General features: G+C 42.5%; 1 protein-coding gene across 1 annotated transcript in view; it reads left to right on the top strand.

Moving 5' to 3' along the window:
• Window positions 1–24935, top strand: part of pebp4 (phosphatidylethanolamine binding protein 4) — a 447588-nt gene extending 422653 nt beyond the window's left edge. Inside the window, exon 7 of the mRNA XM_078565426.1 lies at window positions 22962–24935. Coding sequence (XP_078421552.1) covers window positions 22962–23053 — 92 coding nt within the window. The 3' untranslated portion in view covers window positions 23054–24935. The remainder of the gene's footprint in view (window positions 1–22961) is intronic.
• Window positions 24936–25766: the final 831 nt, after the last annotated feature.

Raw genomic sequence — 25766 nt, 5'->3', positions numbered from 1 at the left:
GTTCCAACTCAATGGGGAAGTAGAGAATCAGGCAACACTGGGAACATGTTCATCGAATTCCAGATGAATTCCAAGACCAACACAGCCTTTATAGACCTGTCATTGGGCTTGACATGGTCTGGATTAAAGGACTGATGCGGAATCTCAGAAAAATTATCTCATGGCTCAGGCTATTATAGACAATACAGAGAAATAGATGCTTACATGTCTCTTTGAATGACAAAATTAGCTCTCCCTAATTCCTCAAAATTGGACTGCCACACGACTCAGTACTCAAGCCAGTGCTCTTCAGTGCCTACAGTTCACAAGAGCAACAAGTCACCAATGAAGTCATGCAAATTTTCACATGCAAATGAGCTTGCCCTGACAATACAAGCAGCCACCTTTAATGACATCGAGTCCATCTTGACCAGGGACCTAAACATCGTGAAACAATGTTTCCAGAATGGAAGTTCAAGCCAAACCCCAATAATAACAATGAATGTGTTTCATCTTGGTAACAGGAACACTAAATGCAGCCTGAACGTGACCTTCTGTGTCAATACTGGATGACTTGGCCCCACTCCGACCTACCTTGGAGTGAAGCTGAACCACACTGTAACCTCCTGCAACCGCCTGAATAAGGTGGCCACCAAGATGAAGACAAAGAACTGGCAAGCTGAAATTCGGGAGCATTGGCACGTGTTTCGGATACCGACAATGGCCTTTGTCTACTCCCTAGCCAAGTACTGTGCACTTGTATAGACCAGACATAGCATAGCTGTTGATGATTACCTGAACACTGTAAACGGGTGTTTCACTGGAAGTTCCAAGTCACCCTCAACACATCTACTGCCCATGCTGATACACATCATTCCTCCATCAACACATTGCGGTGCTGGAACATTGTGGGAAGTCCAGCAAACATCTTCCCATCCACCAGGGTCTCAAAAGTGTCCCTCAACACTTTTTTTCTTTATTATTTCATGGAACATGGCTGTTGCCGGCCAGGTCAGCATTTTTTGCCCATCCCTAATTGCCCTTGAACTCTGAACAAAGGCAATTAGGGATGGGCAATAAATGCTGACCTGGCCAACGACGCTCACATCCCATGAATGAATTAAAAAAAACTGAGTGGCCTGTAAGGCCATTTCAGAGGACAGTTGAGAGTTAAACACATTTCATGCAGATTCACATTTAAGCCAAATCAGGTAAAGATTGAATATTTAGATAAAAGCAAAAAGATCCAACCCCTAAAGGAGAGTCATTCGGACTCAAAACGTTAACCGTTTTTCTCTCCACAGATGCTGTTAAACCTGCTGAGCTTTTCCAAAATTTTCTGTTTTTGTGTAAGGATTGAACATTTCCTTTTCGAAAGAACCTGATGATAGTTTCATGGCACCATTACTGAGGCTAGCTTTCAATTCCAGATTTAATTAATAAATTAATTTAAATTCCATTAGCTGCCATTGTGGGATTTGAACCAATGTCTCCAGAGCAATCAGCCTGGGCCTCTGGATTACTCATGCAATGACATTTCCACAATTCCACTGTCTCCCCCGAGGGCCTGAAGACACACAAGCCCTTTTGGACACATTGCTTAACCTCCAACAATGAAGCTTCAAACCCTGATGAAGTTTTAAAAGCCAAATAGAGTTCACCAGAAGGCCCAAACAGGCAGCTTGTGAAAGATCTGATGCAGAGGATCCCTGGCATCCATCTTCAGCTAGCTCATGAGCAACCTTAAACCTCATCCGCACAAACCATGGCTGCTGTAGATACTTGATGAACAAAAGGATGCATTACAGCAATACTCTATGCCACTCCTGACCCAATTATCTGGCTTAAATGCCTGAATATAATGCCTGCTCTACATCTACATCAACCAGAAGGAAGAGAGAGAGAGAGCAGTTACTTACTGAAGCCTTACCACTTTTCTTTCTGCACATGGAATGAAAGGGACAATAGCAATATGGATACGAAATTGGCTAAGTAACAGGAAACAGAGTAGTGGTGAATAGGTGTTTTTCAGACTGGAGAAAGGTTTATCGTGGGATCCCCAGGGACTAGTGTGAGGACCTCTACTGCTCTTGAAATATATTAATGGCCAAGTCTTTGTCTACAAAGTCTACAAAATTCAAAATTTGTGTTTGACACGAAACGTAGAAGTATTGTGAACTGTGAGAGTGTTGATCCTCAAAAGAAGATATACTAGTGGTATGGGCGGACAAGTGGCAAATGAAATTTCATGCAGAGAAATGAAGAGTTTCATTTTGGTAGGAAGAATGGGAAGAGGCATTATAAAATAAAGTGTATAATTAAAAAGAGGGTGCAGGAGCAGAGGAACTTGGAATATATGTGCACAAATTATTGAAGGTGGCAGAGAGATTGAGAGCGCAGTTACAAAAAATGCATACAGGATCCTGGGCTTTATAAGGAGGGGCATAAAGTACAAAGGCAGGGAGGTTATGTTAAAACTGTATAAAACACTGGTTCAGCCTCAACTGGAATATTGTGTCCAGTTCTGGGCACCACACTTGAAGAAAGATGTGAAGGCAGAAGAGAAGGTGCAGAAAAGCTTCACAAGGATGGCTCTCGGGATGAGGAACTTCACTTTTGTGGATAGATTGGAGAAGCTGGGACTGTTCTCCTTGGATAAGAGAAGGCTGAGAGGAGATTTGATAGAGGTATTCAAAATCATGAGTGGTCCAGACAGAGTAGATAGAGAGAAACTGTTCCCATTGATTGAAGGATTGAGAATCAGAGGACTCCAATTTAAGGTGATTTGCAAAAGAAGCAATGGCAACAAACGGTAAAACTTTTTTTACGCAGCAAATGGTTAGGATCTTGAATGCACTGCCTGGGATTGTGGTGGAGGCAGATTCAATTGTGGCTTTCAAAAGAGAATTGGATTGTTATCTGAAGAGGAAACATTTGCAGGTCTACAGGATAAAAGCAGGGGAGTGGGACTAGGTGAGTTGCTCTTGCAGAGAGCTGGCACAGATACAACAGGCCGATTGGCCTCCTTCTGTGCTGGAACCATTGTATGAATCTTATGATTCTTCTTTCAAAGACATCCTCAAAATCAGCCTCTTAAATTGGACCTTCTAACAAATATCCAAACCAGTCCCCACACCGCAGCTCAATGACCAGTCTCTCTTTTGCTTCTAGACATTTTGCTACATGAAAAGCAGCCATGTTAGTGCTGTTGAATGGCAAGGCATATTTGTATAACCATACCAGTGACTATCTTTGCACAAGGTGAAAGTAAGGACGCTAACATAAGATCTGAAGTAGGCCCGTCAGTCCGAGTCAGTTCAGCCATTAAGTTAAACCAAGGCTGTATCCATAACCCTGAATACCCTTACAAAAATTTATCAAAATTATCAATCATGTCACTGGCATGGTTAAAATCTGACCTTATATTGGATTTTATAAGAGTCGGAGGTTGATTTAGCTTCTTATATTTATTTGCTTGCCTTTGATCAAATATCTTAGATTTTAAACTAATAAAGACAACCGCAATGTCATTTTTAAAATTTGGAAGGCTCAAAAGCATGGTAAAAGGTTTTTTTTTTACATAAAAACACCCAGCTGACCAAACCAGGAACTGACAGTGGGAACACGATACATAGAGAAGGAAAACACTTGAAAATTAAATAAATATCCTGAATCAATGTGCCAGGGAAGTTGTAATGTATTAGTCAATTATAGGCCTGTTATTATTTCAGTGTTCATTTTATCTGAACCCAATACTTATTCCTAGAGCTTGAATGTCTGAAAAATGGCACTTGATATAATTTCCCTGAAATGACTGCAATTCAAAAAGTATTTCACTAAGTTGTCTGTCATTTCTATTCGTCTCCATGGGCAGAATTTTTAGGTTGGTGGGCACGATCGGCAGGTCCAGGATCGGCCAGGGAATGGACTGCTGACCGCGATCGGCCCCCGACCGCGATTTCATGCTGGCCAATTAACAGCCAGCCAGCGTGAAGCACGCGCTGAAATGCTCAGTGCTGCCAGGCTGGGGGGTGGGCGCTGATGTAAGTGTGGGCATGGGCAAACGCTGAATGAAAGCTTCCTCAAGGCAAAGAGCTGCCTCAGGGAGCTGAAGTCTTGAAAACAGTTGAATAAAGTTGTTAAAATTAGGAGAAAAATGTCCAAGCATCACAATCAGTCACCTGAACATATACAGGATAAAAATGCTGTCCATAGATTTTTTTACATTTAATAACGGGAACCTCATCCCACCCTGGGATGAGGTTGCATGAAAAATGCAGTCTGCCTGGCCGATTCATTCCTCCGCCAACCTTAGGGTTGGACGGACCACAAAAAATCGGATACAGTTGCAACTTTAATTGCACTAATTGGCCTCTTAATTGTCGGCAGGCGCACTTTAGACTTTTGCACACGCCCGCCAGCCAAAATATCACGCGAGTGCAGGATGACATCGGGACAGTCGCCCGACGTCATCTCCGTCCAATTGGGTCGTGCACGTGCCTGCCTGCCCGCTGACCTAAAAATTCTGCCCCATGTCTCTCAAAACCTCTTCTCATTCAATGATGTCAATGACTGTGGGGAGGTCAAAAGAAGATGTGGAGGGAAGTAAACACATACAATGGTTTAAAAATGACCTTTTCCTAAGGAGGTTAACCTGATGAAACAGAGCTCACCAGTGACTCAGCTGATTTGTATGTCATTGGACCTCAGAAAGCAGGAAGGTGTTAGGTTGGATGCCCTATTTGTTCTGAGTTGGCTGCATTGATGATTGGGTTTCCGCTCATGATCACTATTGAGTCACGCCTTAGTATTACAGCTCAAACTATAGATGTACACGTATCAAGCCACTTCATTTACAAAGCAATGAGGAAATACTTTTTCATACAAAGTGTAGCAGGACCTTGGAACTCACTCCTCCAAGGTGCTGTGGATGTTCGATCAATTGAAACTTTCAAGACTGTCATTAACAGATTTTTGTTGCACAAGGGTATCTAGGGATATGGATCCAAAGGCGAATAAATAAAGTTAATGTACAGATCATCCTTGATCTAAAGGAATGAGAGAAGAGGAGGAATACAATGAATGGAACTTGAATAGGACTCTCATTCCTATGCTGCAAGGATATCTGCAGCCAACCTGTGCCATAGGGTTGACACTACCAATGGAAAGCAAGATTATGAGTACGCTGAATTCTTATCGCTTCACACTAAAATAGACATCATTTGAACTATCAGTCACTTCCAATACATTTCTGCATTTCTCAAAGTTCGAGATATCTTTGATGGTGACTTGCGGGTTCTGTTCTCTTTTGGGACCACCACTTACTGCTTCGAACCTGTGCCTTTTGGAATATCAAACATCATCTGCTCAAGCAATGTGGAATGTGTGTTTTTGTGCTGCTGGTTGGAAAGGTTGGTGAGAGGGCTGCAGGGTACTCTGAATTGTGTATGCACTATTGAGTATGACTGCCTGTTCTTGCTAGGCCTGCTTTCCTTCTGTCAGTAACACATTTGGTAGTTGTCCTCATATGGACATCATCTTATGCAGCAGCACCTTCAATTTATCTTAATGTAAACTCCTGAGAAAATGGTGTCCTTGAGCTGTTTTTGAACAACTGAATCTGGCTGCAATATCTGTGGCAAAATTGCAGACCTTGGTTTTTCCCAGACAGTTTGAACAATAATTTTGTGTATAATTATGTTAACTATAGCATACCAATTAACTATAGTATACCAGAGGTCATAAATATAATGGTGACTATTTAAATTGTCTTGTAGGTGATGAGAATAATTTGCAGCCTGGACTGAAGTAAAAATACTTAGAATAGGACAATCCAGTCCTCGCCAATCACAAGAACAATACTGCTAATTAATTCAAGGAAGTGATTTTATTTTTGCGTCAGACACAATCTTATATTTATGCAAATCAAAAGACCAACTCAAACTTTGCAACTTTTATATCAAAGACAGTAGATTCTGGTAATCAACTGCAACATAAAGGCCAGCAGTGCTGAAATAGTGTCATGTGGCATTCATATTTTTCCAGGATCATCATTCTGTGTCAAGGTATTGATGTGCTGTGTTAGACACTTGTCAGTGTAAACATGATTAAGAAACAGGGGAATGAGAATCACAAACTAAACCATATAAATGAGAAAATGACAGATTTGCAGTGATTTTAAGGCTATAATTTAATCTTGGTATGTGAATGATATTTATAACTAGCTCACAATTTCTTATCATGGTTTATCCTCAAAACTACCAGCTTATTTTCTCGAACTACTCAGCAATTTGTATTCGTTGTGGAATCCCTGCTTTTGCTCAAGTTGCTGATTTGGAATTTCTGCCATCTATTTATATAGATTTGGAAAATAAGGAAACCAGAACAACCTTTACGCCCTTTAGTATTTCAACTGATTTCAACGAACCTCATAAATGTAATTTACGTTGGTCTGATTAGCTAGATGTAGTGAAAGACTGATGTCAAAAATACACCAGTGCAACAGAAAAGCAAACTCTATTGGTTCTCTTGTTGTAAGGTCTGATTTATCCCATAGTCCTGGGAAGATTCGCTGAGGTGCTGGTAGGGAAATCAAAAATGTATTTTTTTAGACAAGGCACTCATAAATGAACAAATAACCAAACAAAGAGTTATTCCCCTATATGTTTTAGAATTGGAAGGCCATTGACCTTCATGATATAGGTCATCATTTTGCTGAGAAACCACACACAATGTCCCTTTTATTTCTTGTTATTCACTGCCAGTAAGCAAGCCTTTTCGTTAGCAATACCATTGAGAAAATCAGCTCAGGTGCATCAAAATTAACCTTAAAATTATTTCGAACCGTGCATCAGAATCGCATTTGCGACTTGATAGGTTTGACTGATATTAGTAGTGCCACATGACCAGAATGACTTAAATCTTCCAACTCATGTGGAATATTAAACTATCAACAAATGCATTTTTTGATCACTATAGTTACTAACACAATTCTGTCTGATTCTCATTAATTCAAGACTAAAATTAGAAGTGGTGGGGGAGGTGGGTATAGCAGGGTGATTTCAGTCACCACCTGAACAAAATTATCTTTGCAAGTCGCTATGTCACCCTATGCACAGAGACTATTCTTATATGATTACATATTTATATAGCATTGTGGTATTTCATCTGTATAGATTTTTTTTCCCGATGGTAAGGTCACATAACAATTTTTGTCTATTTAATGCACTGGCAATATGCTAAAGAAAGGAAAAAATTACAAACTTGAATTGGCATAGCTTCTTTCCCAGCCTCAGGATGTATCAAAACATTTTACAGCTGTTTTTGTGATAAAATGGCAGCTCATCTGTGATCGATCCCAAAATCAAACACAGAGCTGACCAGCAAGCTGTTTTGATGGTGTTGATTGAGGGATTAAATGTTAGATTGGACACTGGAAAAATTCTCTGTTCTCTTTTAAATCTTGCAGTGGAACTTGCCCATCTGGCAGAGCAGGCCTTAATTTAATGTCTTAACCAAAAGAGGTCAGTCTTAGTCAGGCCTCAGCCATGGAAACTATCCACTTCAAGAAGAAAGATCATCCTCAGATCAACACTTGCCATACCTCTGATCCGGAAAGGACCCGGGAGTTCCTGAACATCCTCAGTGAGGCTCTTTTGGACAACAACTCCGAAGGTCAGAGTGCAGTGTCAAAGTGGGATCATCTGCGCAACACCATCAATAACTTTGCGCTCACAGTACAAGAAAAGAGGTCAGAGGAATGCTAACTGATTTGAGGCTTATTGGACAGAAATGAGCCAGTTGCTGCACCTAAGAGGAGAGCCCTCATAAACTTTAAGCAAGACCCCAGCAAACAAAATCTAGATTCTTTCAGAACTGCTAGAATCAAGTCTCAGTAGATCGCTCGGCTCTGCGCCAATCAAACTAGTTAAAACTCGGCAACAACATACAATCTTTTGCTGTATCCAGGGAAGTAATCAAGAAAGCAAAAGGCCCAGCAGCAACCAAATCAGCCCACGTGATGACAACGATTGGGATGATTGTGATTGAACCTGGCAAGCAGCTGGAAAGGTAGGTGGAGGACTGCCTTGAACTACACAACGGAGAACGTTGTCACTGAAGAAGCTCTCAGCACCCTTCCAGACTTAACTCTCATGGAGGAGCTGGACAGCAAGCCCACCATAGTAGAGCTCAACAAGGTCTTTGACTGTCTCGCCAGTGGTAAAACCCCAGGAAACAATGGCATTCCACTTGAAATCATCAAAAGTGGAAAACCAGCACTGTTGCAGCATCTTCATGAACTTTGTGTCTCTGCTAGAAGGAAAGATTTGTGCCTCAAGACGTGTGTGATGGCAAAAATCGGCACCTTGTACAAAAACAAAGGGTGTGATTGTAAAAATTACTGATGTTGTTAAATATCGTGGGGGAGATCTTTGCTTACATTGCTCTGAACAGATTGCAGACCTTGGCATCATGCATCTACCCTGAGTCTCAGTGCGGTTTCAAAGCTGGCAGATTGATGGTTGACATGATTCTCTTACTTCAGCAGTTACAGGAGAAGTGCTGCGAACAGTGCAAACCACTCTACATTGCCATCATAGACCTCACCAAGGCCTTCGACCTTGTCAGCAGAGACAGACTGTTTAAATTGCTGTGCAAAATAGACTGAACTCCTGGGTGTGATTCGATGCAGAAATGCATAGTTTTGACAGTTACAATGGAGCAACATCAGACGCTTTCAAGATCAGCAGCAGGGTAAAGCAAGGCTGCATCCTGGCGCTAACTCTATTTGGCATATTTTTCTTCACGCTGCTACTGCACACTTTCAATGACTCAAATGAGGGTGTCTACCTGCATGCCAGAGCCAACAGCAAGCTATTCATCTTGGCAAGACTGCGCACCAAGACCAAAGTGTGTAATGTCCTGGTCCATGACTTACTGTTGGCTAACAACATCATGCTGGTATTCCATCCTGAAGTTCACTTGCAACAGCTTGTATATCGGTTCTCCCAGGCCTGCAAGTCATTTGAACTGACAATTAGCTTCAGGAAAACCAAAGTTATGGGCCAGCACATAGAGACCCACCTTCCAGCAACACTGACGAGCTCACTCTGGAGGTCATTGTAGAGTCAAGGGTCAACATCAGAACCATACATGATGCTGATCTAATAATGATGTCAGTTTACATGACTGAGAAGAGCACGATCTGGAAGGAAGAGAAGCTCCGACCTCATGTAGAAGTCCAAATGAGTAAATAATGCTGCAAATAAAGAGTCATGGTTTTAAGAAACTACAGACTCAAGCAGCATACTTTGGGAGAATAGACAATCCCAAAAAGACCCCAACCACACATCAAAACAGTCATCGACAACGTCATGTACCTTGGATCAACCAATTACCAGCAACCTGTCCCTCGATACCAAAATCAGCACCAGGATTGCCTAGGCCACAGATGTCATGTCAAAGTTGAGAAGTTGAGAGTGGACCAGCAGCAAGCCAACCAAAAACACAAAGCTCCATGTGCACCAGCCTTGTGCTCTCAGCAACCCCCTTTACAGTAGCGAAGCATGGACAAAATACACAAGCCAAGAAAAGCAGCTGACCAGCTGCCACCTCTGCTGCCTCAGAATGCTGAATATGGAAGTATGCCAGCAGAGAGTGGATCCCCAGCATGTTTGCTCCCTGGAGTCAATGGCAACTCCATTGGCTAGGTCATGTGAGCTGAATGGTTGACAACTGCATCCCCAGAAACATGCTATGTGGCAAGCTTGCTATTGTCACAAGACCAACAGGTAGCCCATGTCTGCAATACAAGAATGTCTGCAAGTGAGATGTCAAGTTGACCAGAATTGGAGCTGATTCATGGGAAAACATTGCTGCTGATCAAAATGCCTGGAGACAAGCAGACAGGAAGGACGTGGAAAAAGCAGAGGACAAAAGAAATGACCAAATGGTGGAAAGGAGAGATCGCCGGGAGGAAATCAGTTGACTTCAGCCTAAAATTATTCACCTGTGCTAGTTGCAGAAGGGACTGCCACTCGTGAACTGGCCTCTACAGCCACAACAGACCGTGTTCACTCCAGAAGCGACATACACCTTGGGCGCAGTCCATCGTCTCAGGAGACAGACAGATGCCATGGTTCCACAGGTTCAACCAAAGGACGCTACCTCTGACAATGCTACTCCCTGAATACTGCAGTGATTTTGTGTTCAAGTCCTGGTGCACATCTTGAAAGCATTCCATTTGACTTGGAGTGAGAGTGCTACAATTGAAGCATATAGACATTGAGAAAATCTAAGCCATTTTGTTCAGCTCCTGTCAAAAACCTGACCTGCAGACTTCCACCTCACCCATCTCCAAACTAATCCTGAGACGAAACCAGGTGCATACCATCTGGTTTAGCCTCAGCAATTTGTTGGGAAGGAGGAGGGAGCCTGTAGCATGATTTGGAGTTTTTGGCAGGAGGCGAATATCCATATCGTATCCAGTCCCAAAGCAAATTACTATGAATACTGGAAATCTGAAATAAAAGCAGAAAAAGCTAGACCTACTCAGCAGGTCTGGCAGCATTTGTGGAGAGAGAAACAGAGTTAACATCATAGGTCAACAACCTTTTCTCAGAACTAGAAAAAGCTAGAGATGTGGCAGGTCTTAAGTAAATACCAAGGCAATGTGAGGGTGGGGGGATGCGGGGGGTGGGATGGGGGTGGGGAGAACAAAAAGGAAAGTCTGTGCTAGGTTAGAAGATGAGAGAGATTAAGTGACTAAAGGCATGATGGTGAAAGGCAAAGTGGGAATGGGAGAAATTAAGAAACATAAGATGAATCTAGAGGAAATGTAAATGAGAACAGCAGAATCATTACCCACCTTCAGTACCGGTGCTTCCCAAATGGCTTCCATTTTCTTCCATCAAGGATTCCCATCCTCCATGCTTGACAGTCCATTCCATTTTTTGCACTTCTGCTCTGACATATTCCCCTCGCAAATTGATTGGGTTCCCCTTGCCCTCACCTTCCAGCCCACCAGCCTCTGATTTGCTGTGTAATATTGGTAATGCCTGCAATCAAGATATGGATTTATTTAATTTCACCAGCATCACTGCTGTTGCTAAGAAGCTCGGAAGGTCACATCCAAAAGAAAATAGTTACATGCACATGAAAACCATGGATGCTGCACAGTGTGTGTATTGACTCAAAGAATTAAAAACTTATTTTAAAAATTTACTTAAATTTTTAAAATATGTATCCGCTGTCCAATACCAACTAAGACAAGGTTACAAAATTTTGTGCAACAGAGTCTATAAATGGAATCATAGAATTATACCATATTTGGCCCATCAGGTCAGTGCCGATTCTTTGAAAGAGCTATCCTGTTAGTTCCATTCTCTTGCTCTTTCCCCATAATCCTGTGAATCTTCCATTTTCAAACAGATATGCAGTTTTCTTTTGGAAATTAATATTGAACCTGTTTCCAGCAACTTCAGACAATGCATTCCAGACCATAACCTTCTTCACAAGTCACCTCTGAGTATGCAAGACCACGTGAATGTTGGGCAATGACTTGTTCATAATCTCTAAAAACAGAGAATAAGAAAAAAAAGGGAAAACAGCCTACCTATCTGTAACTGTTGCTAGGAGATATTCCACTTCTGCTATGATCAGGTGTTCAAAAGGTGCCCCAGCCTTGCTCGTGAATCTAAACCCATCACCATAGCAGTGGAGGGGAATCTCCTAGCAACTGCATCAACTGTAGGTAAACTGACTGTGTTTATAGATATTTTGATCTAATTTTATGAGCAGGATTTTGTTTTTAACTGTTCCTTTTCTTCATGACAATTGGGCCCATTTTACTACTTCAATGTAGGGATTAAGTGACGATGGTTTGAGTGGAAATCAGTTGTATTCAACCTGTGCCAGACTCTCGGCTTTTTTACCCATTTGGGCTGGTGTTTGCCTTATAATTTGAACCCTTGTGTAAAGCTGCACATTTAGCTCCCTGTGGCTCATGAAAACTATAGGTGGTGAGCTTCTTTGCAAGTTAATCATTGAAGGATAATCATCCCAAGTCAAATTTCTTCAATAATTTAACAGATAAGCATTAAAGATAAGATATAGAATTATGTTTTCAACTTTCATAGAATTGTACAGTACAGAAGGGGATCATTCAGCCCATCCTTCCTGTGCTGGTTCTTTATATTTTATAGTTACACAGGACGATTTGAATGTCAAACAGCAGATGCTTCATGAGATAGACAGAGCTAAGTGATCCCACAACATACAGACATACGAAATAGGAACAGGAGTAGATCATTCGGCCCCTCAAGCATGCTCTGCCATTCAATAAGATCATTGCTGATCTGTTTGTGTTTCGAGTTCTACATTCCCATCTACCCCCGATAAGTTTGAATCCCTTGCCTAAGAATCTATCTACCTCTGCATCAAAAATATTCAGTGACCCTGCTTCCATTGCCTTCTGAGGCAGGGAGTTCCAAAGTCGCACAAGCCTCTGAGAGGGAAAATTTCTCCTCATCTCTGTCCTATAAGGGTGACCTCTAATTCTAAAACAGTGCCCCCTAGTTCTGGACTCACCCAAAAGAGAAAATATTCTTTCCACTTCCACTTTGTCAAGACCTATCAGGATCTTATTTACTATAATCAAGTCACCCCTCACTGTTCTGAACTCCAGTAGAAACCAGCCCAGTCTGTCCAACCTTTCCTCATAAGACAACCTGCTCATTCCAGGTATCAATCTAGTCAACCTCCTCTGAAACACTTCCAACATGTTTACACTGTTCCTTAAATAAGGAGACCAAAACTGCACACAGTATTCAAAATGCAGTCTCACCAGTGCCCTGTATAATTGAAGCATAACTTCCTTACTTTTATGTTCAATTCCTCTCCTAATAAAGGATAGCATTCTATTAGCCTTCTAGATTACATATTGGACCTGCATACTAACTTTTTGTGACTCATGCACGAGAACATCTAAATCCCTCTGCACCTGGGAATTCTGCAGTCGTTCTCCATTCAAGTAATACTCTGCTTTTTTTTTGTACAACCTATGGATCAGATCAAAACTGTCCTTCCACATCCAGTATTGAATGGTGGTGGACAATTAAACAAGTAACTGGAGGAGGAGGATCCACAAATATCCTCATCCTCAATGATGGGGAATCCCAGCACATCAGTGAAAAAAACAAGGCTGAAGCATTTGTAACTATCTTCAGCCAGAAGTACGAAATGGATGATACACCTCAGCCTCCTTATGAGGTCCCCAGCATTCGAGAACTAGGAGCAGGAGTAGACCATACGGCCTGTCAAGCCTACTCTATCCTTCAGTACAATGACAGCTGATCTTGTGCTTCAACTCCATTTTTCCGCCAGCTCCTCATATTCCTTAATTACCTGAAACATCTGAGCTGTCAATCTTCAGCCAATTTGATTCGATCACATGGTATCAAAAAGCAGCTGGAGGGCCTGGATACTGCAAAGGCTATGGGCCCTGACAACATCCCGGCAATAGTACTGCAGATGTGTCCCAGAACAAGCCGTGCACTGAGCCAAGCTGTTCCAGTACAGCTACAACACTGGCATCTAACGAGCAATGTAGAAGATTGGTATGCCCTGTCCACATAAAGCAGGACAAATACAATTCGGCCAATTACTGCCCCTTCACTCTCCTCTCAATCATAAGCAAAGTGATGTGAGGTGTCAACAACAGTGCTATTAAATGGCACTTACCCAGCAATAACCTGCTCACTGATGCTCAGTTTGGATTCCATCAGGGCCACTCAGCTCCTGACCTCATTACAGCCTTGGTCCAAACATAGACAAAAGAGCTGAGCTCGAGAGGAGGCAAAAGTGACTGCCCTTGACATGAAGGCAGCATTTGACCATGTGTAGCTTCAAATTGAAATCAATGGGAATCAGAGAAAAAAATCACCACTGTTGGAGTCAAACCTAGCACAAAGGAAGATGGTTGTGGTTATTGGAGGCCAATCATCTCAGTCCTAGGACATTGCTTTGGGATAGTGTTCTAGACCAACCATCTTCAGCTGCTTCATTAATAACCTTCCCTCTGTCATAAGGTTAGAAGTGGGGATGTTCGCTGCTGATTGCATAATGTTCAGCACCATTTACAACTCCTCAGATACTGAAGCAGTCCATGTTCGAATGCAGCAAGACCTGGACAATATCCAGGCTTGGCTGACAAGTGGCAAGTAACATTCATGCCACACAAGTGCCAGGCAATGACCATCTCCAATAAGCGAGAATCTAACCATTGCCCCTTGACAATCAATGGCATTACTACTATCAACATCCTAGGGAGTTATCATTGACCAGAAACTGAATTGGACCAGCCATATAAATACTGTAGCTGCAAGAGGAGGTCAGAGGCTGGGCATTCTGAGGCAAGTACCTCGCTTCCTAACTCCCCAAAGCCTGTTCACCATCTACAAGGCGGAAGTCAGGAGTGTGATGGAATAGTCTCCACTTGCCCGGATGAGTAACACTCAAAGAGCTTGGGACCATCCAGGACAAAGCATCCACCACCTTAAACATTCAATCCCTCCGCCACTGGTGCTCAGTGGCAGCACTGTGTACAAGATGTATTGGAGCAACTGAGCAAGGTTCCTTCGACAGCACCTTCCAAACCTGCGACCTCTATCACATTGCAAGGCAAGGGCAGTGAATGCATGGAAATACTATCACCTCCAAGTTCCCCCCAAAACTGTACACCACCTTGATTTGGAATTATATCGCTGTACCTTCACTGCCATGGGATCAAAATCCTGAAACTCCCTTCCCAGCAGTACTGTGGATGTACCTGCACCAGATGGACTGCAGCAGTTCAAAGCAGCGGCTCACCATCACTTCTCAAGGGCAATTCAGGATAGGTAACAAACGCTGGTTTTGCCAGTGATGCCATATTCCTTGAAAGAAGGGAAGAAAAATGCTTCTTTCGGAGTCAGCACCTTGAAATAAAGGATACTATGCAAGGAGCCTTAGAATGGAAGTTCCTTCTCACATTCCTCTAAATTTTGAAATGAAAGTTTGGCATCAACAAAAGGCTCCAAAACAAGAAGACTTCCCAAGGTTAAGAATGGGACATCAGTAGTGACCTGCCTAAGGCTGCTCCTGTGCTCCTTTTTACAGCATGCCTTACAGTAGACCTAGGAGAGCAGCAGTGTTCACTCGCATCCTCTATTGAAAACACATGCTGATTGGTGCAGAAGAGGTGATGAAAAACTAACTCATTAAAGGCAAAAAAGAAGGATTTTTTTCCCCCAGCAAAACAGTTTATTTCAGGATGATCACTGTGGCACGTCTTGGTCAGCGCATGCTGGCATTCTCCATATATTGGGCTCCAGTGGAGTGAAATGCCGGGTTAAGGCAAAGCACTGAGAGGATACACTTCAACCAGTTTCACACTCATTTTACAAGTAGTCTCAAGATCAAGCCATCAGAGATCTCAGAGTGGGTTGACTCCTCAACTTCCCTGACTCTCTTGTGGAGACTTCAAGTGAAGAGGCAGAAATAAAATCAATTAAAGAAAATGGATGGGGAGAAAAAGAATTCACCGCCACAGTTAAAAGACAGATTTCTTAATGTAGAGTGAAAAATGACCTTGAAACAATTTGCATTTAAGTTGAGTAGTGTGTAGCATAGAAAATATAAAAAGCACAAAGCAAAATGTTCCTGGTAGACACCTCCTTGAAAAAATTCTGGTTATGGTTGCAATGATAGGAGTGATAGCTCCTTTTCCTATTTATGAATTTGTGAAACACAGTGTATGATGGCAGGCTATCAGTAAATGACTACAAGGAGGAATCACAAGACAACATCGAGCTGGGTTACCTCCAAAAGAATACTGTGCATTTTTAGACAAAGAATCAAATAACAAGGCAAACAGCAACCACATTGGTAAGAAGGCTTGAAAGGCAACTGCATCCTAGTGCTCATCACTTAATCCCTGCATTAAAAAATATACAATTGGGGCCAATGTCAGTAAGAAATATAACAGTAAACACAAAATCCTGCTCAAAAAATAAGATTAAATAAAAAAATATGTGTACTTGCACATAACAAAGACATATGAATGCCAGAAACACATGGGGAAGAGATCCAGTTCACTGAAAATCTAAGCTTATCTCATATGCTCTGAAAGGAAATTCTAATAATAACAACAATTTGCATTTATTTAACACCTTTAACACAGAGAAATTTTCCGTGGTTTTACACAGCGATACAATCAGACAGAAATGGACTTAAAGCCATCAAGAAGATATGTGGAGAGGTGGCCTAAAGGTTGGTCAAAGAGATGTATTTTAAAGAATGTCCTAAAGAAGAGGGTAGTGAAGGGGCAGAGGATTTTAGGGAGGCATAGCAGAGTGTGGGGTCTTGACAACTGAAGTTTCAACTGTCAGTGGTGGCACCAGAACGAGGGGTAGGAGATTGACAAAAGAGCAGCTGAGAGATCAGGGCAAGTTATAGATCTGGAAGAAGTAACAAGAGATACAAATGGATGAAGTCATGAGAAGAAGAATTTAACTTTGAGGCATTTAAGGACAGAGCCAATGTTAGTCAACAAGGAAACCAGTGATGGGCGAGCAGGATTTTGAAGGGGAAAGGATATGGGCAAAGTTTGAGATGAACTAGTTTATGGAGATAAAAGCAAAATACTGTGGATGCTGGAAATCTGAAATAAAAACAGAAAATGTTGGAAAAACTCAGCAGGTCTGACAGCATCTGTGGAGAGAGAAACAGAGTTAACGTTTTCTGAAGAAGAGTCATATGGAGTTGAAACGTTAACTCTGTTTCTCGCTCCACAGATGCTGCCAGACCTGCTGAGTTTTTCCAGCATTTTCTGTTTTTATTATTGAAGTTTGTGGAGGATGGGCTATATGAGGCTGACCTGGAGAGCATTAGCATCACCAAGTCTGGAGATGACAAAGCCATGGATGATGGATTTGCAGCAGATAGATTGAGACAGGGACAGAGATGCAAAATTTTGCACATGTGGAATTGGCAGTCTTTATTTTGAAGCCTATGGGATTGAAAGCTCATCTTGGGTTGTGTAGGAGGTTGAGATTGTAAACAACGTGATTCACTTTTGAATGCGATGGAATCAAAGGCAAAGCTCTGGAGTTTGTGGTCAGGCTAAAAATTACACTTCAGATTTCCCTGTATTTAATTAGAGGAAATTGTGGTTCATCTAATCATGGATATTGGAGCAGCAGTCTGACAACCTGGAAGCACTGGAAGGGTCAAGTGAGCTGCTGGAGAGGTAGATCTTGATGTTGTCAGTATATGCCTAGAAGCTGATGAAGAAGAGGCAGCCAAGGATAGGTCAATAGATCACTTCCTGGATTATGGTATGGCTGATCTCTCTGGAACCTTTGACACAGATGATCACACAATCCTCCTCCATCACCTGTTCAATTCAGTGGGATTGTCCTTGTTTGGTTCCACACTCACCCGTGCGATCAAAGACGGAGCATCTCCATCAATGGCTTGTCTGATTTCTCGATCAAAGAACTAAGGCGGGGTGAATAGTCTTACTTTATAATAGTTTATTCACAGGATGCAGTATTTCAGATGCCTCCTAACCACCCTGATCCCCAGGGTTCCAGCTGATTATCTTTATATGTGCTCTCAATCAAAAGTTAATCAAACAATAGCCTTCACCAGTGTATGAACTAACAATTAACAAAGAAGACTATTCATCCCACCTTAGTTCATCAATTGAGAAAGACCCTACAGAGAAGCCACTGCTGAAGACACTCTGGCTTTGATCCCATGGATAAGAGTGGAACCAAACAAGGACAATCCCACTGAATTGAACAACGAAAGACAGGTGATGGAGGAGGATTGTGTGATAATCTGTGTCAAATGGGGAGGCAATGGCGTAGTGGTATTGTCGCTGGAGTAGTAATCCAGAGACACAGGGTATTGCTCTGTGGACCGGGGTTCAAATCCTGCCATGGAAAATGGTGGAATTTGAATTCAATGAAATATCTGGAATTAAAAGTCTAATGATGACCATGGAACCATTGCCAATTGGTCCACTAATGCCCTTTAGGGAAGGAAATTTGTTGTCCTTACCTGTCTACACGTGACTCCTGACCTACAGCAATATGGTTGACTCTGAAATGGTCCTGCAAGCCACTCAGTTGTAACAAACCACTCCAAAGACACAAAAAAGGAATGAAACCGGACAGACCACCCGGCATTGACCGAGGCACCGGAAATGACAATGGCAGTCTCAGCCCTATCAACCCTGCCAAGTCTTCCTTACTAATATCTGGGGACTAGTGGCAAAATTGGGAGAGATGTCTCACAGACTAGTCAAGCAACAGCCTGACATAGTCATCCTCACGGAATCATATCTTACAGATAATGTCCCAGATACCACCATCACCATCCCTGGTTATGTCCTGTCCCACAGGCCCAGCAGAGGTGGTTGAACAGTCGTATACAGTTGGGAGGGAGTTGCCCTGGGAGTCCTCAAAATCACCTTTGGACCCCATGAAATCTCATGGCATCTCGTCAAACATAGGCAAGGAAACCTCCTGCTGATTACCACGTACCGCCCTCCCTCAGCTGATAACTCAGTGCTCCTCCATGTTGAACATCACTTGAGGAAGCACTGAGGGTGGCAAGGGTGCAGAATGTACTCTGGGTGGGGGGGACTTTCAATGTCCATCACCAAGAGCGGCTCGGTAGCATCACTCCTGACCAAGCTGGCCGAGTCCTAAAGGACAATAGCTGCTAGGCTGGGTCTGTGGCAGGTGCTGAGGGAACCAATAAGAGGGAAACACATACTTGACCTCATCCTGACAAACCTACCTGCTGCCGTGATTTTGGAGATGAAGTCCCGCCTTCGCATTGAGGATACCCTCCATCATGTTGTATGACACTACCACCATGCTAAATGTGATAGATTTCGAACAGATCTAGCAACTCAAGATTGGGCATCCATGAGGCGCTGTGGGCCATCAGCAACAGCAGAATTGTACTCAAACACAATCTGTAACCTCATGGCTTGGCATATTCTCCACTCTACCATTACCATCAAGCCAGGGAATCAACCCTGGTTCAATGAAGAGTGCAGGAGGGCATGCCAGGAGCAGCACCAGGCATACCTAAAAATGTGATGTCAACCTGGTGAAGTTATAACACAGCCCTACTTGTGTGCCAAACAGCAAAAGCAGCAAGTGATAGCTAGGGCTAAGCGATCGCACAACCAACGGATCAGATCTAAACTCTGCAGTCCTGCCACACCCAGACATAAATGGCGGTGGACAATTAAACACCTCATTGGGGTAGGAGGCTCCACAAATATCTCCACCCTCAATGATGGAGGAGCCCAGCACATCAGTGCAAAAGATAAGGCTGAAGCATTTGCTCCAATCTTCAGCCAGAAGTGCCGAGTGGATGATCCATCTTGGCCTCCTCCGGAGGTCCCCAGCATCACAGATGCCAGTCTTCAGCCAATTCGATTCACTCCATTTGATATCAAGAAATGGCTGAAGGCATTGCATACTGCAAAGGCTATGGGCCCTGACAATATTCCTGCAATATACTGAAGACTTGTGCTCCAGAACTTGCTGCGCATCTAGCCAAACTGTTCCAGTACAGCTACAACACTGGCATCTACTTGGATACGTGGAAAATTGCCCAGATATGTCCTGTACATAAAAAGCAGGACAATTCCAACCCAGCCAATTACCGCTCCATCGACAGTGCTATCAAGCGGCACTTGCTTAGCAATAACCTGCTCGCTGACGCCCAGTTTGGGTTCCGCAAGGGCCACTCAGCTCCTGACCTCATTACAGCCTTGGTTCAAACATGGACAAAAGAGCTGAACTCCCGAGGTGAGGTGAGAGTGACTGCCCTTGACATCAAGGCAGCATTTGACAGAGTGTGGCATCAAAACTAGCAAAACTAGAGTCAATGGCAATCAGGGGGACAACTCTCCACTGGTTGGAGTCATACCTAGTACAAAGGAAGATAGTTGTAGTTGTTGGAGGTCAGTTATCTCAGTTTCAGGACATCACTACAGGAGTTCCTCAGGTAGTGTTCCCAACCATCTTCAGTTGCTTCATCAGTGACCTTCCTTCCATCATAAGGTCAGGAGTGGGGATGTTCGCTGATGATCAGCACCATTCGCGACTCCTCAGGTACTGAAGCAGTTCATGTCCAAATGCAGAAAGACCTGGACAATATCCAGTCTTTGGCTGACAAGTGGCAAGTAACAATTTCCTGGATTAGTGCAGCTCCCACAACACTCAAGAAGCTCAACACCATCCAGGACGAAGCAGCCTGCTTGATTGGCGTCACCACCGACGCACAGTAGCAACAGTGTGTACCATCTACAAGATGCACTGCAGGAATTCACCAAGGTTTCTTTGCAACTTCCAAGGCAGCAACTTCCAAACCCATGACCACTACCATCTAGAAGGACAAGGGCAGCAGATAGATGGGAACACCACCACCTAGAAATTCCCCTCCAAGTCGCTCACCATCCTGACTTGGAAATATATCATCATTCCTTCACTATCGCTGGGTCAAAATCCTGAAACTCCCTTCTTAACAGCACTGTGGGTGTACATACACGACATGGATTGCAGCGGTTCAAGAAGGCAACTCACCAGCACCTTCTCGAGGGCAACGAGGGATGGACAATAAATGCTGGCCCAGCCTACGAAGCCCACATCCTGTGAATGAATTTAAAAAAAGTTCCAGAGAGATTGAAAAGGAATAACGCAGTACTTAGCACAAGCTAATCCCAACCAGAGCAGAAGTATTTTGCCACAGTTAACTTCAGCGTCTTGAACCTATGTAAGATTTCTGCTTGCTTTCCATTTTCCCTGCCTGGAAAGAATGAGGGTGATATTGGACTTGGTTGACTCCATTTTGCTTGTGATAAATGGGTACAAGAGGTCCAATTTAGAGAGCCAAACTTCTTGCCTGAGGACTGTCAGAACCATGTATAACAGCTCTGAAGAAGAGTCATAAAGACTCAAAATGTGAACTATGTTTCTCTCTCCACAGATGCTGCCAGACCTGCTGAGTTTTTCCAGCATTTTTTGTTTTTATTTCAGGTTTCCAGCATCCGCAGCATTTTGCCTTCATCATGTATACCAGCATATTGGTTAAGTGCAGTCGAGATATCCTATTGCCTAAAACAACTGTTAGGTCCTTGAATATGCTAGTAAAAGAACAAGTATTGTTTTAGGGCCCAAATTAGAAAGACGTTTGTCCTGAACATAGCAGGCGTTGGACCAGGATTACCTGATGTGGACGTGATAGAACCAGCGGTACTTAAAAGGACTACTGGAGGCAGTGTTCATTATAAAACTTTGCTGTGCGTGGCGAGTATTTTGTAATGCACAGTATTTAACACTCAACAAGGCCTGTACAATACCTTCCAGGCTGTTAAATAGTTGCACACACACATAGCTTAGTGTGAGCTTTGACTGACGCTGCCAGAAAAAAGCATGGGCAGAATTTTTCACTCGGTGGGCGAGCGCGTGCCCCACTCACTCGTGTGTGAAATGACGCACGTTGACGTCAGCCAAATGTGCCACTGTCAATGCGCAGTCGTGCAATAGTTTGGTCGGCAGGCGCACACTGGAGTTGGCAGAGCGACCGCCGACAATTATAAGGCCTGTTAAAGCCATTAAATAACCAATCAACTTAAATTTTTTGCTGCCCATCCAACCTAATGGTTAGCGGGCAGGCGAAAAGGCCATGCGGCCTTTGCATTTTTTTTGGAAACCTCATCCATGGGCAGAATGAGGTTTCCAAAAGCAAATAAAAATAAAATTAAAGTTTTACAATTGTAATAAAACATGTGCCCTCATGTGGCTCTGTCACATGAGCAGGGACACGTTATTAATTAATTTTTATTTTATTTATTTTATTTTTTTAATAACGCTTCATCTCCCTGAGACAGCTCTGTGCCTCAGGGAAATTTTCAAGCGCTCACTCGCGCGCATGCGCGTTCACGCTCGGCCTGCTTGCCCTTCACCCCCGCACAGGCTGTGCTGAGCGCTGCCACTCACGTCTCACGCTGGGTACCTTAATTGGCCTGCCAACATGAAATCGCGGTCCGGTCCTGATCACAGGCTGTGGTCGGCTTCCTGACCGCCCCCGCCGAGCCTGTCCACCAAGGGCAAAATTCTGCCCTATGTTTTTAAAAATACCCCTTTATGTGGAACCAGGAGGTGCAAGGGTGCTCTTTCGACTCTATGACAAACCTCTGGGCTGCTGCTGGCCACTGCTCAGCCCCCTCTGATTGCCTCTCTATCATCCACCTTCCCCCACCCAAACCCACCACTCCCTCGCCATCCCCCCAACTCATCTTAGGCCATCAGCTCGAACTACAATATTGGGGTAGGTTCCAGATCTGTCATTATGTTTGCAAGCAATACGAGGGTAGAAACGGATAAGAACTAACCATTTTAACAGAGTCGATTGCCTTGTTCACTACTTATAGCAAGATTGTATTGCAATTTTACAAACAGTGATTGTAAGAAACCTCCCCCCTCATTAACATAAACGGATATGTATGTGTAACATATATTGTAACAAACACAAGATAATGGTAAGAATTACAAGGTGGAAATCATCATGCAGTTACACATGTCATAAACATTGCTTTGAAATGTTTTCTGAAATCCAAAAGTACATTAATCCCTGCAATCATTCACTGCTATATGGAAATTCTTATATACTCACAGCTTATGCACCTTCCAAGTCTACATACACAAACCTAATACAAGCAAATATTTACAAATCCCTTAGTCTGCTAGTTCTGATATAACCTTTCCTACGTACACAGGCAAGTTGGACTTTAAACATCTTTTGCATGCCTGAACAGATTACAGGTAACAGGATTCCATTGTAGCGTGTTAACATGAGCTTTTCAACTCAGCGGTTGATTTACACTAACGCTGCTTTATTTCTTGGCTTAGGTTCTTGGGACTTGGATTCATTTGTGTCCAGGTTCAACCTGGGAAACCCAGTGGCGTCAACCCAACTGATAACCGAGAACTTTGAAGACTGAAAGGAAGAAAGGCTCGGCTTTGAAAGCTTTCAAAGAGGAACTTCAGCTTAGCATTTCACCCACTACTAGAAAAAATCGCTTCACCGCTTTTACTTGACTGATACCAAGACATGATAAGATAGTTCTTTTTTTGTTTGGCTACACAGGTTTTACAAAAACAAGTATAACAAGGGATAACCCCTGTCAGTATCATGATTGCAATTGAAACCTTGAAAATTAAAAATATTCCATCAGCAGTAACGGGAACAGCTCAGCCTAAATAATAAATGGGAGAGGAAAGATCTATGATATCGAGATAGCTTTATTTCATCTCTTTTTATCAGCACTGAGAAAAGAAAATAGATTGCTGTCTCTTTCAGGGATTTTTGAATCAAACAGGTCTCCTATGGTTGAGAAGATCTCTCAAAACATTACTACTACTTACTAAGAATCCCAAGTGAAATGAGTTTGGGTGTCATGGTGCACTTCTCAGTTGATTTAGGTCAAGGCTCAGTTCTGAGCATTTAATTCTGCTCTAATCGGTGTGCGTTGGGAAATATTACTTGCCCAACATAATACAATATATTGTTAGATTAGAAAGAAATCGACATGTCATGCGGGTGTTTCGAGGAAAGGGGTTAGGGTGAGACACGTAACAAAACCTGATTCACTCAAAATTACAGCTTGAGGTGTGGCAAGCAGATTCTTGGTTTTACTGTTTTGGGTTTGATTGTGCAATGAATTTACTCTTTACACCGAGCAATGTGGACTTCTTATTTCACTTGTGTTTTGTCATGAATCCTGAGAAGTATTTGTGGTGACATAATCGCATAAAGACAAATGGCTATCACACAGAATTGCAGAATTGTTGCACAGCAATGCTCTTTTTATCCATCTGTGAACCAAGGTGCTTGGTTCTCTTTAACTGTGCGCAGTATTCCGTTCATACATTTTTGAAGAAAACTTCTCTGCACGAGATAATTAGGATGTGGAATGTTGGATTCAAGCCAGATGATAAAGTCCAAAAAAGGATCTTTTCTTTGATAGTAGGTTTATTCAGAGGATGCAGCATTGCAGATCTGTCCCCTAATTATCCTGATCCCCCTGTGTCCCAGCTGATTCTCCTTATATGTGCTCTCAGCCCTTAATCAAACAATGCCCTTAACCAGTGTGTGAACATTAACAAGACCTTAGTTCATCGATTGAGATAGACCCTACAGTTCTCCCATTGTAACATCTAATTGTATCTTAAAGCACCACCTCTAACCTATCTGGAGTTGGATTCCATTTGCTGATCACCCTTTGTGTGAAGGAAGTCCTGATATCAATTCTTGCACAACTACTCCCACAATTTAAAGTAATAGCCTAGATTTATCTCTTTCATTCCCTTGGCTGTGCTGTAAACCTTCATAAGATAACCTCCAAGATGCCTCCATTCCCGGATGAAAAGTTGACATTTCTCCATTCTTGAGCAAGATTTGCACCTTTCAGTTCTTTTTTCCAGCTAAAAAATTTGCTTCCACATGACTCCAGTCACATGAGTAAACCGGGATGCTTGAGCCTCAGTGGTGGGTTATCTCCAGACTCAATCACATAATGGGGGTTTAAACTGTGATTGCCAGACTTCCTCTTGTTTCTTCTGCCTGTTCAATAATTAGAATTTGAAAGTTCTTTTTTTGAACAAAGATGGATTTGAGGCTGTGAAAGAAGTTAGTTCTTTGTTTCACAAATCATAATTGGTTCATGCGAAGATTGCTAACTATTTTGAATATTGAGTAACAATTGAGTGTAATTTATTTTCTAAGTTTCAAGATTTGGGTGCTAAATTAAGACTGATGAGTTTTGAATTGTCCATTGGCTTGAATTGATTTTTAATAAAGCAACTGATGTTGACAGAGGAAAAGCTAGGCCGTCAATGACTTAACTGGTGTATCAAATACTGAGCTGTTGTTAGCTTTATGCTCATGGTGGAATTTCATTTTTACTCATCTTTTTCTTTCTGTGTCTCTTCCTGCAGTTCAGAATCACAACAAAAATAAAGCTGCTTGAAAAAGTGAAAAATGCATCAAACTCGTTCATCATAAAGACTTAACTAAATCAGATGAAATATATTTCTGCTTTTGCCAATGCATGACCTAGTTATTTACTTCTGAATTAGCTTGGTTTATTAGTGGGACTTGAACATTGCATGAGATGTAACTTGTATTTGATCTTTCATCACATTAGAAAGTGCATCAAAGACAGAGTACTCTTTCATCTCTCTCTGCTAAATTTATATTTAACATTTGTATCCCCATAGACACCACCATTTGAAATCTCTGCTTCTGGGTTTTCAAAATGATAGCTGATAAGGCCAATCTTATAGCATGTAGAGCCATAGGGATCCCACTGTGTATATTGACCATTGAAGGTAAGCTTCTGGTAGACAGTAATGGAGAACCCATGAGTGGATTGGGGAGACTATAGTTCCTCTAACTTTCCCTATTGTAATGCCTTAGCCAATCAGAATTGACCTGCCAACCAATCAGCACTATCTCCTCCCATTGTATAAATTGTTGTGATAATTTGAAATTTGTCATTTTTGCCTTTGTCCTGAAGAGTGCAAGATGAAAAGCTTCTGCAACATGTCTCTCTTCTCAGCAATGTTCAAGATTAGTAATCACTGATTCCCATCAAAGTGTGATCTAATAATGCTTTTAAGAAAACAGATATTGACTTATAGATATCAGTGAGG

Source organism: Cetorhinus maximus, chromosome 20, assembly GCF_964194155.1.
Source record: "Cetorhinus maximus chromosome 20, sCetMax3.hap1.1, whole genome shotgun sequence".
NCBI classification, from domain to species: domain Eukaryota; kingdom Metazoa; phylum Chordata; class Chondrichthyes; order Lamniformes; family Cetorhinidae; genus Cetorhinus; species Cetorhinus maximus.
Note: the sequence above shows the minus strand (reverse complement) of the source record. Positions and strands in the feature narration are given on the sequence as shown.